This window comes from Leucoraja erinacea, chromosome 1 (assembly GCF_028641065.1).
Source record: "Leucoraja erinacea ecotype New England chromosome 1, Leri_hhj_1, whole genome shotgun sequence".
Lineage (NCBI taxonomy): Eukaryota > Metazoa > Chordata > Chondrichthyes > Rajiformes > Rajidae > Leucoraja > Leucoraja erinaceus.
The window spans coordinates 157,546,340-157,563,940 of NC_073377.1; the positions used below are offsets into that span (position 1 = coordinate 157,546,340).

At 39.4% G+C, this 17,601-nt stretch overlaps 1 protein-coding gene across 1 annotated transcript in view; it reads right to left on the reverse strand.

The window, feature by feature from the left end:
- Positions 1–1,873: 1,873 nt before the first annotated feature.
- The window catches only part of prmt9 (protein arginine methyltransferase 9), a 44,332-nt gene continuing 28,604 nt past the window's right edge, over positions 1,874–17,601 (reverse strand). Inside the window, 8 exon segments of the mRNA XM_055646516.1 lie at positions 1,874–2,223; positions 7,797–7,919; positions 8,003–8,156; positions 10,374–10,401; positions 10,404–11,087; positions 13,654–13,837; positions 14,965–15,157; positions 17,171–17,277. Of these exon segments, the coding sequence (XP_055502491.1) occupies positions 2,005–2,223; positions 7,797–7,919; positions 8,003–8,156; positions 10,374–10,401; positions 10,404–11,087; positions 13,654–13,837; positions 14,965–15,157; positions 17,171–17,277 (1,692 nt within the window). The 3' untranslated portion in view covers positions 1,874–2,004.

Genomic DNA, 17,601 nt, shown 5'->3' on the forward strand with positions numbered 1-17,601 from the left:
AATATTGCAGATCCAACCTCTCCAGCTGAAAACTAGTTATATTTGTACTTCTGTTTTTTCAAGTACATGAAAAGAAAATTATGGTTACTACTTTGGACTTGCCAATTCAAGATTAATATTGTTAAGTACACCCTCACCACAATATTTCAAACCTGTGTAGAATCATGCATCACAATTGTTGCAATACTTAGTTCCACTCAAACATACGTAAAAATTGTATTTTTGGATTTCTTCCTCAATGCTGTAACTTGGAAAAGTCTGAGTGTGAATTGCAATGGTAGCTTCATCGCTATTCTTGTAAAATGTTTTAACAGTAAGATTTATTCTTCTGTCCATGTAAAATGTTAAGTAACTGTTACATGGTAAAGTGTCCGTCCGATTTATGACAGAATAAATTAACCTTGCCTTGTATAAATCAAACTGATAATCTGCCAAATACTGTGAGCATTATGCTCAGAAATGTGTAACTTGCAACTTCTACCTGTTAAACTTTCTCTGTTAAGAGATTAATTTGGATGGTGGAATCACTTCAATTTACACATTACAGGTCCTCTCTGGGTTAGGCCAGGGTTTCTTTCTTGCGAACTGTTCATAACGTGAACTGATATGTCTTCAGCCCCACAGCAGCCAATAAATCTATACATCAGTGTGAGAGCAATTGGGTGGCATAGTGCCAGAGGCCTGGTTTGATCCTGACTACGGGTGCTTTCTGTATGGAGTTTGGAGTTACTCTCCGTGACTGGGTTTTCCCCAGGTACTCCGGTTTCCTCCCACACTCCAAAGATGTTCTGGCTTGTAGGATAATTGGCCTCAGTAAAAATTGTAAATTGTCCCGAGTGTGTAGGATAGCACCAGTGTACGGGGATCGTTGGTAGGTGCAGACTCTGTGGTCCTGTTTCTCTAAACCAGTCACCCACACTCTTATTCTTATGAATGGGCTGTACAAAAGTTTGGTGTTTGTAAACCGGGGAGGACCTGTATGTAAAATTGTTTTTATTTTTATCATTTACAAGGGCCATATTTGGTTTGGATCAGTTTAGTTTTAAACTAACTTTACCCAGTAATCAAAGTTTAATAATAATTGAAAATGCAATTATTAATGAACGCTGGATTGTTCTTTTGCTTTAAATTTAGGAATCAGAATATTTCTTGTTAATCTGCACTAATGCTGGCAAAGGTTGCATGAAAACACCAAAAGTTAATTATTTGGTGTTTTAACTATACGAGGAATGCAAACAATAAACATTTTGATTTCTTTAACTGGTGTTCAACTTTTTAAAAATGAAAATTGCCTTAAGACTATTTTTGGATCTTGGTGTTAGCTACACCATCTGATCCAATGACAATCAAGTACAGCCGACTGCATTATGGCCATGCGGTTAATCAAAATTTGCCCAAAATTCACAATTAGTCCCCAAAAACATAAGCTATGGAATAACATTTGCCACTGCAGTGGAAAAATTGTTATTTTCAACACAGGTTTCTTAACGCATGCAGATGACACTATGACATTACAGAAAATTACTGTAGAGTTTTCTGAATCTTAACTGCAGCATTAAACTTGCTTAACCCCTCTTTCCCACCCTACCCCCAAATCCATATCACAGCTACTATATATATTTCCCCTGTCCCAATTCAAAAATCATGGCATGAATCTTACCTAAAAATTAGTTCCCGTGTATTAAAGAACTAGGTACAGTACTTCCACAAATACTAAGATGTGCTCATTGTGTTACTGCTGGGTAGTTAAAGTTGGTTTCTTTACAATGTTCTCCCAACGAGGAGTTCAATGGTGGCAGAACATCAACTTTAACTCTCGAACAGTGTTTGAGTGGATTTCAGAGATTCCATGGTATAATTCAACGAGACAGTCTTATTTATGGAAATAAATTTCATTCATTCATGAAAATTTTAATACATTTAACTTCCCCCTTTTTTAGGGATACTTTACACTAGGAAATGGACCGATTCTATTGAAATCTTTTTAACAGTGAAAAAATATTGCTAAACGCGGTTTACAGTCATTGAGATATTACTCTTGTGATAGCAAATGTTTAATAAAAGTTCATCTCCTGAGTTAACTTGTATTGGATTATCCAGAACAAAGGCAGCCTGCTTCCAATGAGAAGATTCACACCATGTGTTCAGACTGACGTCCATATCCAGATAAATTTCATACCAAAATGGAATTGCTGTTAAACTTCCAGAAGAGTGCACTTTAACCTATATGTTCAAACAAAGTGAATCTGAAATTAGTGTACTGTGATGAATATGTCAGAAAACATAGTAATCAAGGCTAAATATAGGTCAAAAGTTCCTCCAGTTTACAACCAGCTTTTGCAGTGTACTGGTTAAAAATGCCATCTATTGTAGCAGCTCTTTTGCTGGTTTATGCCAAAGATAGACACAAAATGCTGGAGTAAGTCGGCGGGACAGGCAGCATCTCTGGATAGAAGACCCAAAACGTCGCCCATTCCTTCCATCCAGAGATGCTGCCTGTCCCACTTCTTGCGTGTGGCGTGCACAGCCTAAAGTTGTAGGACAACTTGTTGTATTTGATCTTAATTGATTGTGCACGCCGGGTGGATTGCATTCGTCGAAACAGGTCAGACCACGTCAAGGTTGCAATCTTCCTGTCCCGCTGAGTTACTCCAGCATTTTGTATCTATCATTTTCTTCTGTTGTAGAGGTAGGTTTATCTATAATAGTAGTTATTTCAAACGTACTATATTTGTTTCAAGCAATATTATGAATTCACTTGAAAACATCAAAAATCTCCAGAAGTCTGAATTTATTAGAGCCCATATTACATGATGTACAACATACAATTACACTCACGTTGTGCCTTTTAACAAAGCAAAACATCCCAAATGCTTCACAGAAATCCCCTCGCACAAGATTTGTCACCAAGTCATAAAGGTTAGACCAGGAAACACTGTGGCAGAATTGACTTGTTAACGTTTTAAAGCAGATGCTCAAGTCCAGACAATGGAACTGTGGAGGATATTGGAGATAAAGGCAAATGTAGGATCGCATGAATGCATTTTTCAAAGTGTTGTATGGCTAGATGTGCTTGAGTGATGCTACTAGGAGACGCCTTAAATATTGAAAGGATGAGAATTATAATTTTCTGCAACACTGGTTAATATATGCCAACTGTTAATTCCCTCAATCACTGGTTAGAAAGTTATAACATATTTTACTCTGAGTGAGGTGTATGTCATTACCATTGCAGTGTTTTGATTGACAAAGTCTACATCAGATTTGGGAAACTTTTGGTGTGAGAAATTTGGGAAACTTTCAATTAATGCTTTCAAATGTAAAAACAAATTTTAAATATAAACCATAAGATATTGACATTAACCTTAGAATATGTATCTTTCATTATCATCATCATCTTGATGAATTAAAGGTTTTCCGAGCATTTAACTGTTCCTCATTCACAGATCATTATATTTTTGATTTGTCCATGTAATATTTACCATGTGTTTAAGAAGGAACTGCAGATGCTGGAGAATCGAAGGTACACAAAAAAGCTGGAGAAACTCAGCGGGTGCAGCAGCATCTATGGAGCAAAGGAAATAGGCAACGCTTCGGCCGAAACCCTTCTTCAGACTGATTGGGGGCGGGAACAAGAAAGGAAAAAGGAGGAGGAGCCCGAAGGCTGGGGGATGGGAGGAGACAGCAGGGGGACTGAGGAAGGGGAGGAGACAGCAAGGACTAACAAAATTGGGAGAATTTGATGTTCATGCCCCCAGGATGCAGACTCCCCAAACGGAATATGAGGTAATTGGAGGAACAGCACCTCATATTCCGTTTGGGGAGTCTGCATCCTCAGTCCCCCTGCTGTCTCCTCCCATCCCCCAGCCTTCGGGCTCCTCCTCCTTTTTCCTTTCTTGTCCCCGCCCCCGAGTAGTCTGAAGAAGGATTTCGGCCCGAAACGTTGCCTATTTCCTTCGCTCCATAGATGCTGCTGCACCCGCTAATATTTACCATGGATTGGCTGCAATAGTTAAAAATACAGTTCTAAGTTTAGGCATGGTCCGTCATTCAGACAGAAGAGCATAGGGATGTCTTATTATTCTCACATGTACCAAGATGCTGTGGAAAGCTTTCTCTGCATGCTATTCAGTAAAATTATCCTATAGATGAGTATAATCAAGCCATTGTTCCAGAGGCGACAGCCTCAGACTAAAAATTTGCAATTTTAGAATGGAAATTAGGAGAATTTTTTTTTTGCCAGGGGTTGGTGAATGCAGAATTTATTTCCACAGAAGGCGGTGGAGGCTAAGACATCTGGTGTTTTTAAAGCAGAGATTGATAGGTTCTTGATTAGTAAGGGTGTCAATGGATATAGGGAGAAGGCAGGAACATTGAGTTTTGAGGGAAAAATAGATCACCATGATCAAATGATGGAGTAGACACGATGGGCCAAATGGCCTAATTCTGCTCCTGTGGGTTATGGTCATATACAAGTACAAAGGAGAAGTACATACATCAAAGAGAAAAGTACCAGAGTTCAGAGCATAATGTTATAGTATTACAGAGGGGTAGAAACTGTTCCTGAATCTGGTGGTACATGCTTTCAAGGTGTTGTATCTTCTGTTCGACAGATCAATGCCACTACAGTAGTGTCATCTGCAAACATGTCAACAGAGCTAGAGTAGAATTTGTTCTTCTTGTTGAGGATGGTGAATCTGTGTAATTGTCTACCACAGAGGGTTTGATGCGAGATCATCAGGGGTATTTAAAGAGGAAGAAATGGCCCAGAGATGAGGCTTTGGGCAGAGTAGCCAAATGGCAGAACAGGCTTGAGAGTAATCTACTCCCATATTTATGATGTTTTATGTTCTTATTTTCCATTCATACTCACTGCAAGGAGTATCTTATAGTCAGTGGAGTCCCCGTTTCACTTTAAGTTCAGGGATATTCAATATTCAGGAGGGATAGAGAAAGGAAAAGGAGGTGGGGTAGCGTTGCTGGTTAGAGAGGAGATTAACGCAATGGAAAGGAAGGACATTAGTTTGGAGGATGTGGAATCGGTATGGGTAGAGCTGCGAAGCACTAAGGGGCAGAAAACGCTGGTGGGTGTTGTGTACAGGCCACCTAACAGTAGTAGTGAAGTTGGAGATGGTATCAAACAGGAAATTAGAAATGCGTGCGACAAAGGCAAAACAGTTATAATGGGTGACTTCAATCTACATATAGATTGGGTGAATCAAATTGGCAGGGGTGCTGAGGAAGAGGATTTCTTGGAATGTGTGTGGGATAGTTATCTAAATCAACATGTAGAGGAACCAACGAGGGAGCAGGCTATTTTAGACTGGGTATTGAGTAATGAGGAAGGGTTAGTTAGCAATCTTGGGCAAGAGTGACCATAATATGGTTGAGTTCTTCATTAGGATGGAGAGTGACATTGTTAATTCAGAAACAATGGTTCTGAACTTAAAGAAAGGTAACTTTGAGGGTATGAGACGTGAATTGACCAAGATTGACTGGCAATTAATTCTAAAAGGGTTGACGGTGGATATGCAATGGAAGACATTTAAAGACTGCATGGATGAACTACAAAAATTGTTCATCCCAGTTTGGCAAAAGAATAAATCAGGGAAGGTAGTGCATCCGTGGATAACAAGGGAAATCAGGGATAGTATCAAAGCGAAGGATGATGCGTACAAATTAGCCAGAAAAAGCAGCATACCGGAGGACTGGGAGAAATTCAGAGACCAGCAGAGGAGGACAATGGGCTTAATTAGGAAAGGAAAAATAGATTATGAAAGAAAACTGGCAGGGAACATAAAAACTGACTGCAAAAGTTTTTATAGATATGTGAAAAGAATAATTAGTTAAAACAAATGTAGGCCCCTTGCAGTCAGAAACAGGTGAGTTGATCATGGGGAACAAGGATATGGCGGACCAATTGAATAACTACTTTGGTTCCGTCTTCACTAAGGAAGACATAAATAATCTGCCAGAAATAGCAGGGGACCGTGGGTCAAAGGAGTTGGAGGAATTGAGTGAAATCCAGGTTAGTCGGGACGTGGTGTTGGGTAAATTGAATGGATTAAAGGCCGTTAAATCCCCAGGGCCAGATAGGCTGCATCCCAGAGTACTTAAGGAAGTAGCTCCAGAAATAGTGGATGCATTAGTAATAATCTTTCAAAACTCTTTAGATTCAGGGGTAGTTCCTGAGGATTGGCGGGTAGCAAATGTAACCCCACTTTTTAAGAAGGGAGGGAGAGAGAAAACAGGGAATTACAGACCAGTTAGTCTAACATCAGTAGTGGGGAAACTGCTAGAGTCAGTTATTAAAGATGGGATAGCAGCACATTTGGAAAGTGGTGAAATCATTGGACAAAGTCAGCATGGATTTACGAAAGGTAAATCATGTCTGACGAATCTTATAGAATTTTTCCGAGGATGTAACTAGTAGCGTGGATAGGGGAGAACCAGTGGATGTGGTGTATCTGGACTTCCAAAGGCGTTCGACAAGGTCCCACATAAGAGATTAGTATACAAACTTAAAGCACACGGCATTGGGGGTTCAGTATTGATGTGGATAGAGAACTGGCTGGCAAACAGGAAGCAAAGAGTAGGAGTAAACTGGTCCTTTTCACAATGGCGGGCAGTGACTAGTGGGGTACCGCAAGGCTCAGTGCTGGGACCCCAGCTATTTACAATATATATTAATGATCTGGATGAGGGAATTGAAGGCAATATCTCCAAGTTTGCGGATGACACTAAGCTGGGGGGCAGTGTTAGTTGTGAGGAGGATGCTAGGAGACTGCAAGGTGACTTGGATAGGCTGGGTGAGTGGGCAAATGTTTGGCAGATGCAGTATAATGTGGATAAATGTGAGGTTATCCATTTTGGTGGCAAAAACAGGAAAGGAGACTTATCTAAATGGTGGCCGATTAGGAAAATGGGAGATGCAGCGAGTCCTGGGTGTCACGGTACACCAGTCATTAAAAGTAGGCATGCAGGTGCAGCAGGCAGTGAAGAAAGCAAATAGTATGTTAGCTTTCATAGCAAAATTATTTGAGTATAGGAGCAGGGAGGTTCTACTGCAGTTGTACAGGGCCTTGGTGAGACCACACCTGGAGCATTGCGTACAGTTTTGGTCTCCAAATCTGAGGAAGGACATTATTGCCATAGAGGGAGTGCAGAGAAGGTTCACCAGACTGATTCCTGGGATGTCAGGACTGTCTTATGAAGAAAGACTGGATAGACTTGGTTTATACTCTCTAGAATTTAGGAGATTGAGAGGGGATCTTATAGAAACTTACAAAATTCTTAAGGGATTGGACAGGCTAGATGCAGGAAGATTGTTCCCGATGTTGGGGAAGTCCAGGACAAGGGGTCACAGCTTAAGGATAAGGGGGAAATCCTTTAAAACCAAGATGAGAAAAACGTTTTTCACACAGAGAGGTGAATCTCTGGAACTCTCTGCCACAGAGGGTAGTTGAGGCCAGTTCATTGGCTATATTTAAGAGGGAGTTAGATGTGGCCCTTGTGGCTAAGGGGATCAGAGGGTATGGAGAGAAGGCAGGTACGGGATACTGAGTTGGATGATCAGCCATGATCATATTGAATGGCGGTGCAGGCTCGAAGGGCCTACTCCTGCACCTAATTTATATGTTTCTATGTAAGAGGAAACTATTCCCTGCTAATTACATGTTATTGCGAAAGAGTAGCACTCATTTTGTTATCAGTATATAAAGCTGTAAACAAGTTTAAAACAAAACCTGAATTCAAAGTTGCTACATTAAATAACAACTTTTAGAAGTACACTTTACCTTGATTTCACTGCACACTTCATCAGAGACGAGGCCCAACAGATCCAGCTTTAATAGTTCCACTGGCTCACTGAGTTGAACATAACGTAAAGTGGATAAATGCAAGAATACGTGGATTGGTACCTGTAGGGGGAAAGAGAATAAATTCACTGTAGGAAAAAAACAGAAACGTGCATAATATTCACACCATAATAATAATAAATAACCTTGAATTGGTTGATGAAAGGTGCAATATTCAACCCCAATGTGGGTTCTTTTCCTTGAACAGCACTTTCTTGCTGTAAAGCCTCGGAGTCGATGAGCATTCCATATATTGTTATACACTGAGGCAACAATCTTCCTTCAGGTCGAAGCAAACATCTAAAAAAACAAACATTTAAACAGGCTTAAGATGATTCATGGGTAAACTCACCTCACATATCCCTCTCTCTGTAGATTGGTATCAGCACCAGCTTATACTTTACAGGGTCTAAAGCAGTAGTTCCCAACCTTTTTTTGGCCATGCCCCACCTAAACACCTCTAAAATCCTGATGCCCTCCCATTGCTTTCCCTTGAGAGAAAACGGAGGAAATAGATATTATAAGGGTCTGCAACTTAGCAAAAGCTCTTTGATCGCATTTCTAAATACAATTAAATAAGAAGGTTCTCCCATGACATACTTTACAAATTCTGCGCCTCGTGCGACGTGCATGAAGAGCGTTGCGCAATGTGATTAGTAAATCCACTACACAATGCAAAAGACCTTTTTGGCATACTTTCCAAAACAAATTTATTCTTCTAAATAACATCTGAAACACAAAACTTATAGCGCTTTACCTGATGGAAAATCCCCCATAAATTAAAAATTGAAAATTTGGACCCAGACCTCCTCAGTCGCGCTCAATTGCCCCCCTTAAAAATCAAATTGCCCCCCTGTGGGGCGTACGCCCCACGTTGTGAACCACTGGTCTAAAGAGATAAGCACTGATTTAAAAACCGTCTCTCTATACCGCTTAATGCCAATGCTTATAACATGACCACCAAATCAAAACAACTTGAACTATTGCAGTTGAGTCAGGGAATCTTAATATGTTTTATGTTATTTGTTTAATTAGTCCTTAGGCCAGAGGTTTTTTTTTTAGCCTTTCTAAGCAATGTAGAAAAAGCCTTTTGTGCTTTAAGGGAATTTAAAATATCGCACATAACTGTAATTCCAGAAACTGTGTAACTTGCCACGGGCCCTATGGTATAAAGATCTGGCCTCATGTAAACACTTTCTGCAACAAAATGTTAAGGCCACAATCACTTGGATTGCCTAATGAGTTAAATCTCATTGCACTAATGTTATCACTGTTACTTTGGCATCTTTCGGTAATCTGAGGACATATCTTTATAGGCAAATCTTAGACATCTCCCACTAGCAAGTACAATCCCATTAGAGCGCTAGCACCCTTGACGTTTTAAGTCCACACGTCTCAATCAGAATCGAGAATAATCACACTCCAAATGTGCCTCCTCTGAGGCCTTTGTAATAATGTAGAGTCATCGTCCAGATAGTTATGCCAAAACTCGAGCTGATCTTTGAGACTGAAATGTTGTTCGATTCTGCTAGAGTGCTTAGTGTAGCTTGCTGCTGTGTTTTCCCCAAGGAACTGAAAACTTTAATGGGTGCCAGCTTGCAGCAACATCATGGCACATTGAAAACCCCTCTGATACATCCAACAGGTACAACGTGTCAAAGGTTGGCTGAAAGACCGGAAGGTATTTTCGCAATTCAAATCCTGCTCTGGATCCCCAATCTGTGAGAAATCGTTGTGGTCCTTGGCAATGACGATACTATACTGCTTAGACCTTTGCCTGATCATTGTAATGTTATTATTGAGGCGGGCATTTCTGATGATTCAAGCACGCACTGAAGGGTGTCTCCAGGGTCAGGGAGATGCTGAAGATTGGCCAAAGCATGTCTCTGTACAGCTTCACATGCAAGATGATCAATCGCAGTATTCGTTTCGATTTTTTTTCATTTCATTTTCTGGGTCAACACCGCGATACTGTGAAAAACCAGGTAAGAGTTCTTGCAGGAAACATCAACTACTAGAGTATATACCTTTCACTATTTGCTATTAATGCAAAAATAAATGTAAGGTTCACGTCTATGATTCTGCAACTCTTCTCCTCCTATTGCAGGGCATTCTCAAAAATCTATCCGTGTCACTTTGAAGAATTATTACATTAAGTTTTGAAACCAGCTCATAGCAATCGCAAATTATGAGTTTTCCTTTCAGTGTTTTATTGCCATATGTCCCAAATGAACAATTAACCACGTTACTTGCAGAATTAACACAATTTAAATTAAATAATCACATTAAATAGGTTAACAGATGCCCAAGCCTAAACTGTGCAACCTCCACGGGCCCTATGTTCTCAAGTCATGTGGCCTGGAGGGGATCAAACAACCCTTACCAACAAAAAATGTTCACCCCTAGTGAAAACTTGATTACTTGGCATGAAATTGTTCTGTTATAAGGTAAACATTGGCATGCATGCTAAATTTGAAGCCTGGCAAGGGCTTTATAGGCAAAAAAAAATAGACATACCTTGCAAGAGCTGCTTTCTCCACTAGCCTTGACGTATAAGTCCACACGTCTCAATAGAATCGAGAATAATCACACTCCAAAGTTTGCCTGACTGAGGCCTTTGTAATAATGTAGAGTCATCATCCAGATAGTTATGCCAAAACTCGAGCTGATCTTTGGAAATGTTGTTCGATTCTGCTAGAGTGCTTAGTGTAGCTTGCTGCTGTGTTTTCTCCAAGGAACTGAAAACTTTAATGGGTGCCAGCTTAGCAGCAATCAATGGCAACATTGAAAACCCCTCTGATACATCCAACAGGTACAACGTGTCAAAGGTTGGATCTGAAGAATTATGGAAGTTGGTATTTTCACAATTCATATCTCTGTTTCTGTCATCCCCAATCTGTGAGAAATGGGTTCCATTGTCCATTGGCATTAATGACGATAATATACTGCTTAGAGCTGATTTGAAATGATCATTGTAATGAGTATTATTGAGACGGGCTATTTCTGATGATTCAAGCATGCACTGAAGGGTCATTCCAGGGTCACTCGTGGTCTGAAGATTGGCCAAAGCATTACACAGTTCAGCTTCACATGCAAGATGATCACTCGCAGTATTCGTTTCGATTTCTTTCCTGTTTTCCTGGGTCAACACCGCGATACTGTGAAAAACCAGGTAAGAGTTCTTGCAGGAAACATCAACTACTAGAGTATCGCCACATTTCACTGTTTGACCTATAATGCAAAAATAAATGTAAACCTCACGTCATATTCTGCTGTTCTCCTCCTGAATTATGGGCATTCTCAAAAGCAATTATCCGTGTCACTCATTGAAGAATTATTACATTAAGTTTTGTGCAACCAGCTCATAGCAATCGCAAATTATGAGAGTCAAGAATCAAGTGTTTTATTGCCATATGTCCCAAACAGAACAATTAAATTCTTACTTGCAGCAGCACAACACAATATCTGAAATTAAATCATCACAAAATAGGTTAACAGATGCCCAAGCCTGTGTCTTCCCTAATTTTCACTGCTCTCAAGTCATGTGGGTGGCAGGGGATCAAGCTAAACCCTGACCCTGTTAAATTCACCCCTAGTGAAAAGTGATACTTGGCATGAAATTGTTCTGTTACTAAGGTAAACAAGGCATGCTAAATTTGAAGCCTGCAGCAAGGGCTTGAATTATGTGCTAAAATAATAAATATTTAACTTTACATTGTTCACAAAGAAACTGGTGTCCAAATAAAATTCCCGCTGAGCTGGCAAAACTTCACAGATTGTAATTAGATCACGCAAAAATAATCTTAGCACTTCAGTTGAGAACAGGAGGAACTGCTCTGGAGGGATACACAGTGGGATTGGAAGAAATCTCAAAACACATACATGACAAAGTACAAAGTTACTGAGAAAAGCACAGTCCCAACCAGTTTCCCTTTGTTGTTAGTGAGTCTATCTTGATGCAATTGAAAGAGAAAGCATGAGGAAAAAGTTTATTTTTGGCATAAAGAAAAGTATCATTCCAATCTAATAACATAAATTAGAATATTTCAGGTGTGTACTGATTATAAAAATGTAAATTAATTAGTGTAAATCACTGTGTATTGAGAAATATATCTCCCCCATTTCTTAGTTTTGTTAAAACCTTCAGCCAAACCAAAGCAGTATCTGTAATATAAATTTCTTGCAATTAAATACCAGGATGACCACCTCATTGCCGCGAGATCTTTTGACAATCTCTGTCCGACTCTGTTAAACCCCAAGATAGTGATTTATCAATTCCTCATCAATTCAGAACCTCTCATGTATCCTCAGATTCCCTTCATTCAACCATTGATGCTGGTTGTCAATGTTAGCTTTCTCTACCTTACGGCTTGAATTGTTGCTTTTTAGTCCTCTCCTTGGAACTTAGTTCTTAGTTCTTCACCTGACCTGACATCTCCTAATAGGGCCTGGTGTACAATGTTATCAATAACTCTCCTGTGACTTTATTATATTAAGGTACAGTCGTAATTCAGACTGTTGTTAACAATATCAAGGATAAATGATTAATACTGTTTTGCTGTATTGCCCAACTAAAATAAAAAAATTGTATTATTTTATTTTACTGATCACTGAGCAGATTTATATCCTTCAGCACAGACCAAAAGCCACTTGGCCTGATACGCTGGTTATTTGAAAGAGCTGTCCAATTCAGAGCCACACCCCAGACTTTTCCATGACCCTCACATATTAATCTTTACTTTAGTTTGCTAAACACTTTAACTCCCATTCCCACATTGACCTTTCTGTCTTGGGCCTCCTCCACTGTTAGAGTGAAGCTAAATGCAAATTGGAAGAACAGCGTCTCATATTTCACTTGGACAGCTTACAACCCAGCAGTATGAAAATTGATTTATCTAGCCAACTAACCCTTGCTTTCCCTCTCACTCCAACCCTCCCCCACCCTAGTTCTCCGACTAGTTGCACTGTCCTCGTGATTAATTTTACTTTTTCTACACGTCAACTTCCCCTCAAGCTAAAAATGAACTATTCTACATTTCCTTGATCATCGTCTACTTTGATCTGTCGTTTGGACACCTTACATTTTCTTTATACCCTTCCATCTCTCCAGTTTCCATCTCCTCTGACTCTCAATCTGAAGAAGGGTCTCGACCCGAAATGTCACCCATCCGTTCTCTCCAGAGATGCTGCTTGTGCCACTGAGTTTTTGTGTTTATCTTTAGTTTTGTTTAGTTTAAAGATAAAGCACGGAAACAGACCCTTCGGCCCGTGCCGACCAGCGACCCCTGCACCCTAACACCATCCTACACACACTATGGACAATTTACAATTATACCAAGCCAATTGACCTATAAACCTGCACGTCTTTGGAACATGCGAGGAAACAGGAAATCCCAGGGAAAAACCGGCGCAGGTCACGGGGAGAAGGTACAAACTCCGTACAGACAGCACCCGTAGTCAGGATCGAACCAGGGTCTCTGGCGCTGTAAGGCAGCAACTCTACCGCTGCGCCACTGTGTCGCCACTCGCAAACTTAGTAGTTGTCTAAATTGTTCTGAAAATTGCCAAGAAATACGATTCCACCACTTTGGCAGTCTGAATGAGCAATAATTCTCATGTGCCTTCTAATTCCTTGGCAAGTTATTTTTAATATATGGCTACCAGTTATCAAGAGATTGCCAAAGGAAACTGTTTTTATCAATCTATTGACAGTACTTTTGGAGAAAATAAACACTTAACACTCAAGAATATTTTTCTTTAAAGAATAGTTGCATTTCCACCATCTCTATTCACTGACCTAGCACACCCTGTATTGGATACACAGCCTGTTCCCAACAGGTTTCTTCATCAGGGCCAGTGGAGAGACTGGTCTCGTCATCTAGCTGCAGAACAAACCAGGCGACAATTGCATCCAGCATACCCTCCTTAATTACTGGCAGACAAAGTCGACAAGGTTTCCTGTCTGTCAGTTCTTCCAAGTCCTAATATGAAGCATAAACATAATGATCATCATTTGCTACAGACTTCATTTCATACTTAGTGCACAATGTTTTCATAAGAATATACACAAGATAACCTTACAGAAGAGTTTTATGTTTAAAGATATTATATAACATGACTTTATCTTCCTATTAACTAACAAATAATTTAGCTTTTAAAATTGTTCATAGGTTCAATTACTATGTAGTTAAATAATGCAGAAATAGATCCTTTAAAAAGTGCTAACATTTCTTGACTTTACCCTTTCAAGGAAATAACAATTGGAATAACTAATACAATTGTTGGATGCAGCACCCCACCAGAAGTAAAACAAAAATCAAACATGCCTCCTGAACTTCTACATTGATCTTTATGCTTGTGGTTTGTTATGATTTAATTCCAAATTCTTTATTTTTATCCCTGAACACAGTTGAACATTGGCCAACGTAGGTCAGGTCTACTGGAGGTAAGAGTTGATTCCAATGGTAATTAACTAAAATTTGAAATAAAAAGCTATCAAGAGTGGTGACTTTGAAAGAGCATTATTGTCACTAATGCTCTTCAGGGAAGGAAACCTTCCCTTGGCCGGCTGTCCTCTATGTGGGCGACTCTCTGAAATAGCCTAACAATTAGGGATGGACAGCTTCCAGTGAACAAATCCTACAGATATTAGTGTCAATTCACATCCCCTCACTATTATGTAGATAGCTGTGTTCAAAGGGAGCTGCAATAGACATAGAAAATAGGTGCAGAAGGAGGCCATTCAGCCCTTCAAGCCAGCACTACTTCAATGCCCACTTCTGACCACAAATCCTTTGCATATACAGCAAATCATGCAATATCGGTAAGTCTATCCTCTAGTGTAAAAAAGACAAACTTTACACGACCTTGATCAAATAATCAGTTTACCTAGAGGACAAATTTATTGTAAAACACATATATTAATACAAAACCACTGCGCAAGCATTCCCCTGCAGCTAATTCTTTACATCCTCGATTGAATTAAAAAAAGTGCTGCTTTTTGATCAGTATTATGATTATTATGCCTCACTTAAACTAGGACAGAGTTGCGGGCTTACTTTAAGCTCATCGGTATATGTCTTTGGAATTGTGGCAGCTGTGATCATACCTGTAGACTGTTGAAATCAATTGTCATGGCCTGGAAGTGATCAGTCAGAGGCGTGTATCCACCTGGTACTTGCCTCATTCGTTCAGTGGTGTAAGGTTCAGCAGCATCACCATTACAAAGCTTACTATTGACTGGGCTGTACCAGGTTATTGCTTCATTCACCTGTATCCCACCAACATCAGTAATGCAAACCCTGCCAAACAGAATAAGAGCAGACTGTGATTAGAGGTTCGCAGAGAATGAAGGAATATAGATCATGTGAGGGCATAGAATTATTTTAATTTGGCATCAAACCTGTGGGCCAAAGGGCCTGTTCATGTGCTGTACTGTTCACTAATCTATAACAGACATCATCTTTAAAGCTCCACCACATCAAGGGATTACCATGCAGAAAGAGGGATTTGTTCCAGAATTTGTACCAATCCATGATCCCCAAACTTTCAGGGTGACAACTAGTTACACAGAAGCCCAACGCAAAACATTCAAAAATATCCATACTTTCAGAAACATAGAGAGAGGCAAAGATCTGCTGGTTGCTTAATCCATGAGATTTATGCCAAGTCTGCAATCTTGATCTTCCTCTATCAACCAAAGTCTGTGCTGATACACTGAACTGAACCATATATATCATCACTGAAGGAAAAGAGAAGTGGCTACCAACATAGAAATGGTGCATGTTTTCCAAGGACTCGTAATCGTGGACCTTTATCATTAGAGGGCAGTGTGGTGCTTGCACACAGATTGATGTTGGGAGTTTGCATTCCTGACGTTCATTGTAATCTCTATCCGCATGTTGATGTTGTCTTGGAGCTCAGTCACTGACCTGAAGGAAATGCAAATGCAAATGATGCAGGAATATTGAGATTAAGATGTCTTTGGTTCTGAATTGTAGTCATCATGGGCCCAATTAGTTCTGAGAATTAACTTTCTGTGAATCAGTGATGAGTAACTAATTTAGAATTTTTAAATCAAAATCAGAACACGTGTTGATTGAAGAAATTTTCAATTTTACGGACAGTTGCATCACAAAACAAATGATTGCCTGACAGTTTAGTTCTCTGGGTATTTATCTTAAGCTCATTTATTTGAGACCAAACATTTTTGCCACTATAATTCTTAAAATTATGAAAGCTATTTAATACACATATTTTCCTTTAATTAAATCAAACGAGGCATGCATCAAATAACAATGAACACAATTGTACATACTCTAAAGGGCAGTCTTAATTCTGGTGGACTGCTTTAACCATAACCATATAACAATTACAGCACGGAAACACGCCATCTCGGCCCTACAAGTCCGTGCCGAACAATTATTTTCCCCTAGTCCCATCTACCTGCACTCAGACCATAACCCTCCATTCCTTTCCAATCCATATACCTATCCAATTTATTTTTAAATGATAAAATCGAACCTGCCTCCACCACTTCCACTGGAAGCTCATTCCACACAGCTCTGGGTAAAGAAGTTCCCCCTCATGTTACCCCTAAACTTCTGTCCCTTAATTCTGAAGTCATGAAATTTCCTGAAATAAAGGTGCTATCATTTATCATTTGAGTAAGATGCTCAAATAACAGCAATTTTCACAATCAATGGCAGTAAGCATTATTGAACGGGTAACCATTTAAGTCTATGTAACAGTTTATATCTCAGGAAGCAACCTGGAATGCCCTTTCAAGGAAATCCAGAAAAAATAGGGTAAAAAATGTTTAAAGTGAGATGAATTTACATTACGTCATTCTTTCAAACATGGTGTTCATAACCACATTCAGTACTTGCAAAGAACATTTTTATTTATCTTATCTTGACAACAATGCTTGGAGATTAGTCGCTTTAAAAACACTAAAAAGAATTGTTTGACAAGTTAATTTCAAACCCAAGCTAAATTGTTGGGATGAAAGTTCATTTACCCTGGAATTAATCTTATTAAATTAGCAATTCAAAATACAAACCTCTTCTCAGACATGAACTGACAATCATGGTTAATACTCCCAATATATGGCTGGTGAGGAAAACATAAATAGCACCCTGTTTCAGTACAGCAGTAAGAGATGATGTTTGTCAACAAACAGTTGATACTTGAGGAAAATTAAACCATGAATAGAAAAAAAAAAAGATAAAGTATCTGAGAACAACGAAACAACATTATTATTTTGGCCTTGCCTCTAAAGGAGGTGCACTTTCAAATACTCTCGAGATACTAACCTGTGATGTCTGCGGATATCTTTACATTCCACTGCCATGCCAAATACAACAGCGTGCAATGGGATAACACGACCAAATCCCTCTGTTGGACCTTCATGTCCCACTGGCTGCGAAACAAAACATAAAATTCCAAAAGGAAATTAGAGTGGTGATAGAGTTGTGCCTACAAATTTGGCTTTCCAAAAAATAAATGATTATTAGGCAGTTAAATAAAAATAAATGGAAATTATACATTGATATAGCCCCTTTCACTATTCTTTCAGTGGTGCCCAAAGATTTTTACAGCTCAAGAAATACCATTGAAATGCATTATAAATCCCCGAGAATTAATAAATTAGACCAATGGAAATAATTTCAAAACTATTCCTTGGGAAGGAAAGTGGATCTTCTCTGCTGAAAATAGGGGATGTAACTTAAACATGTCTTATCCA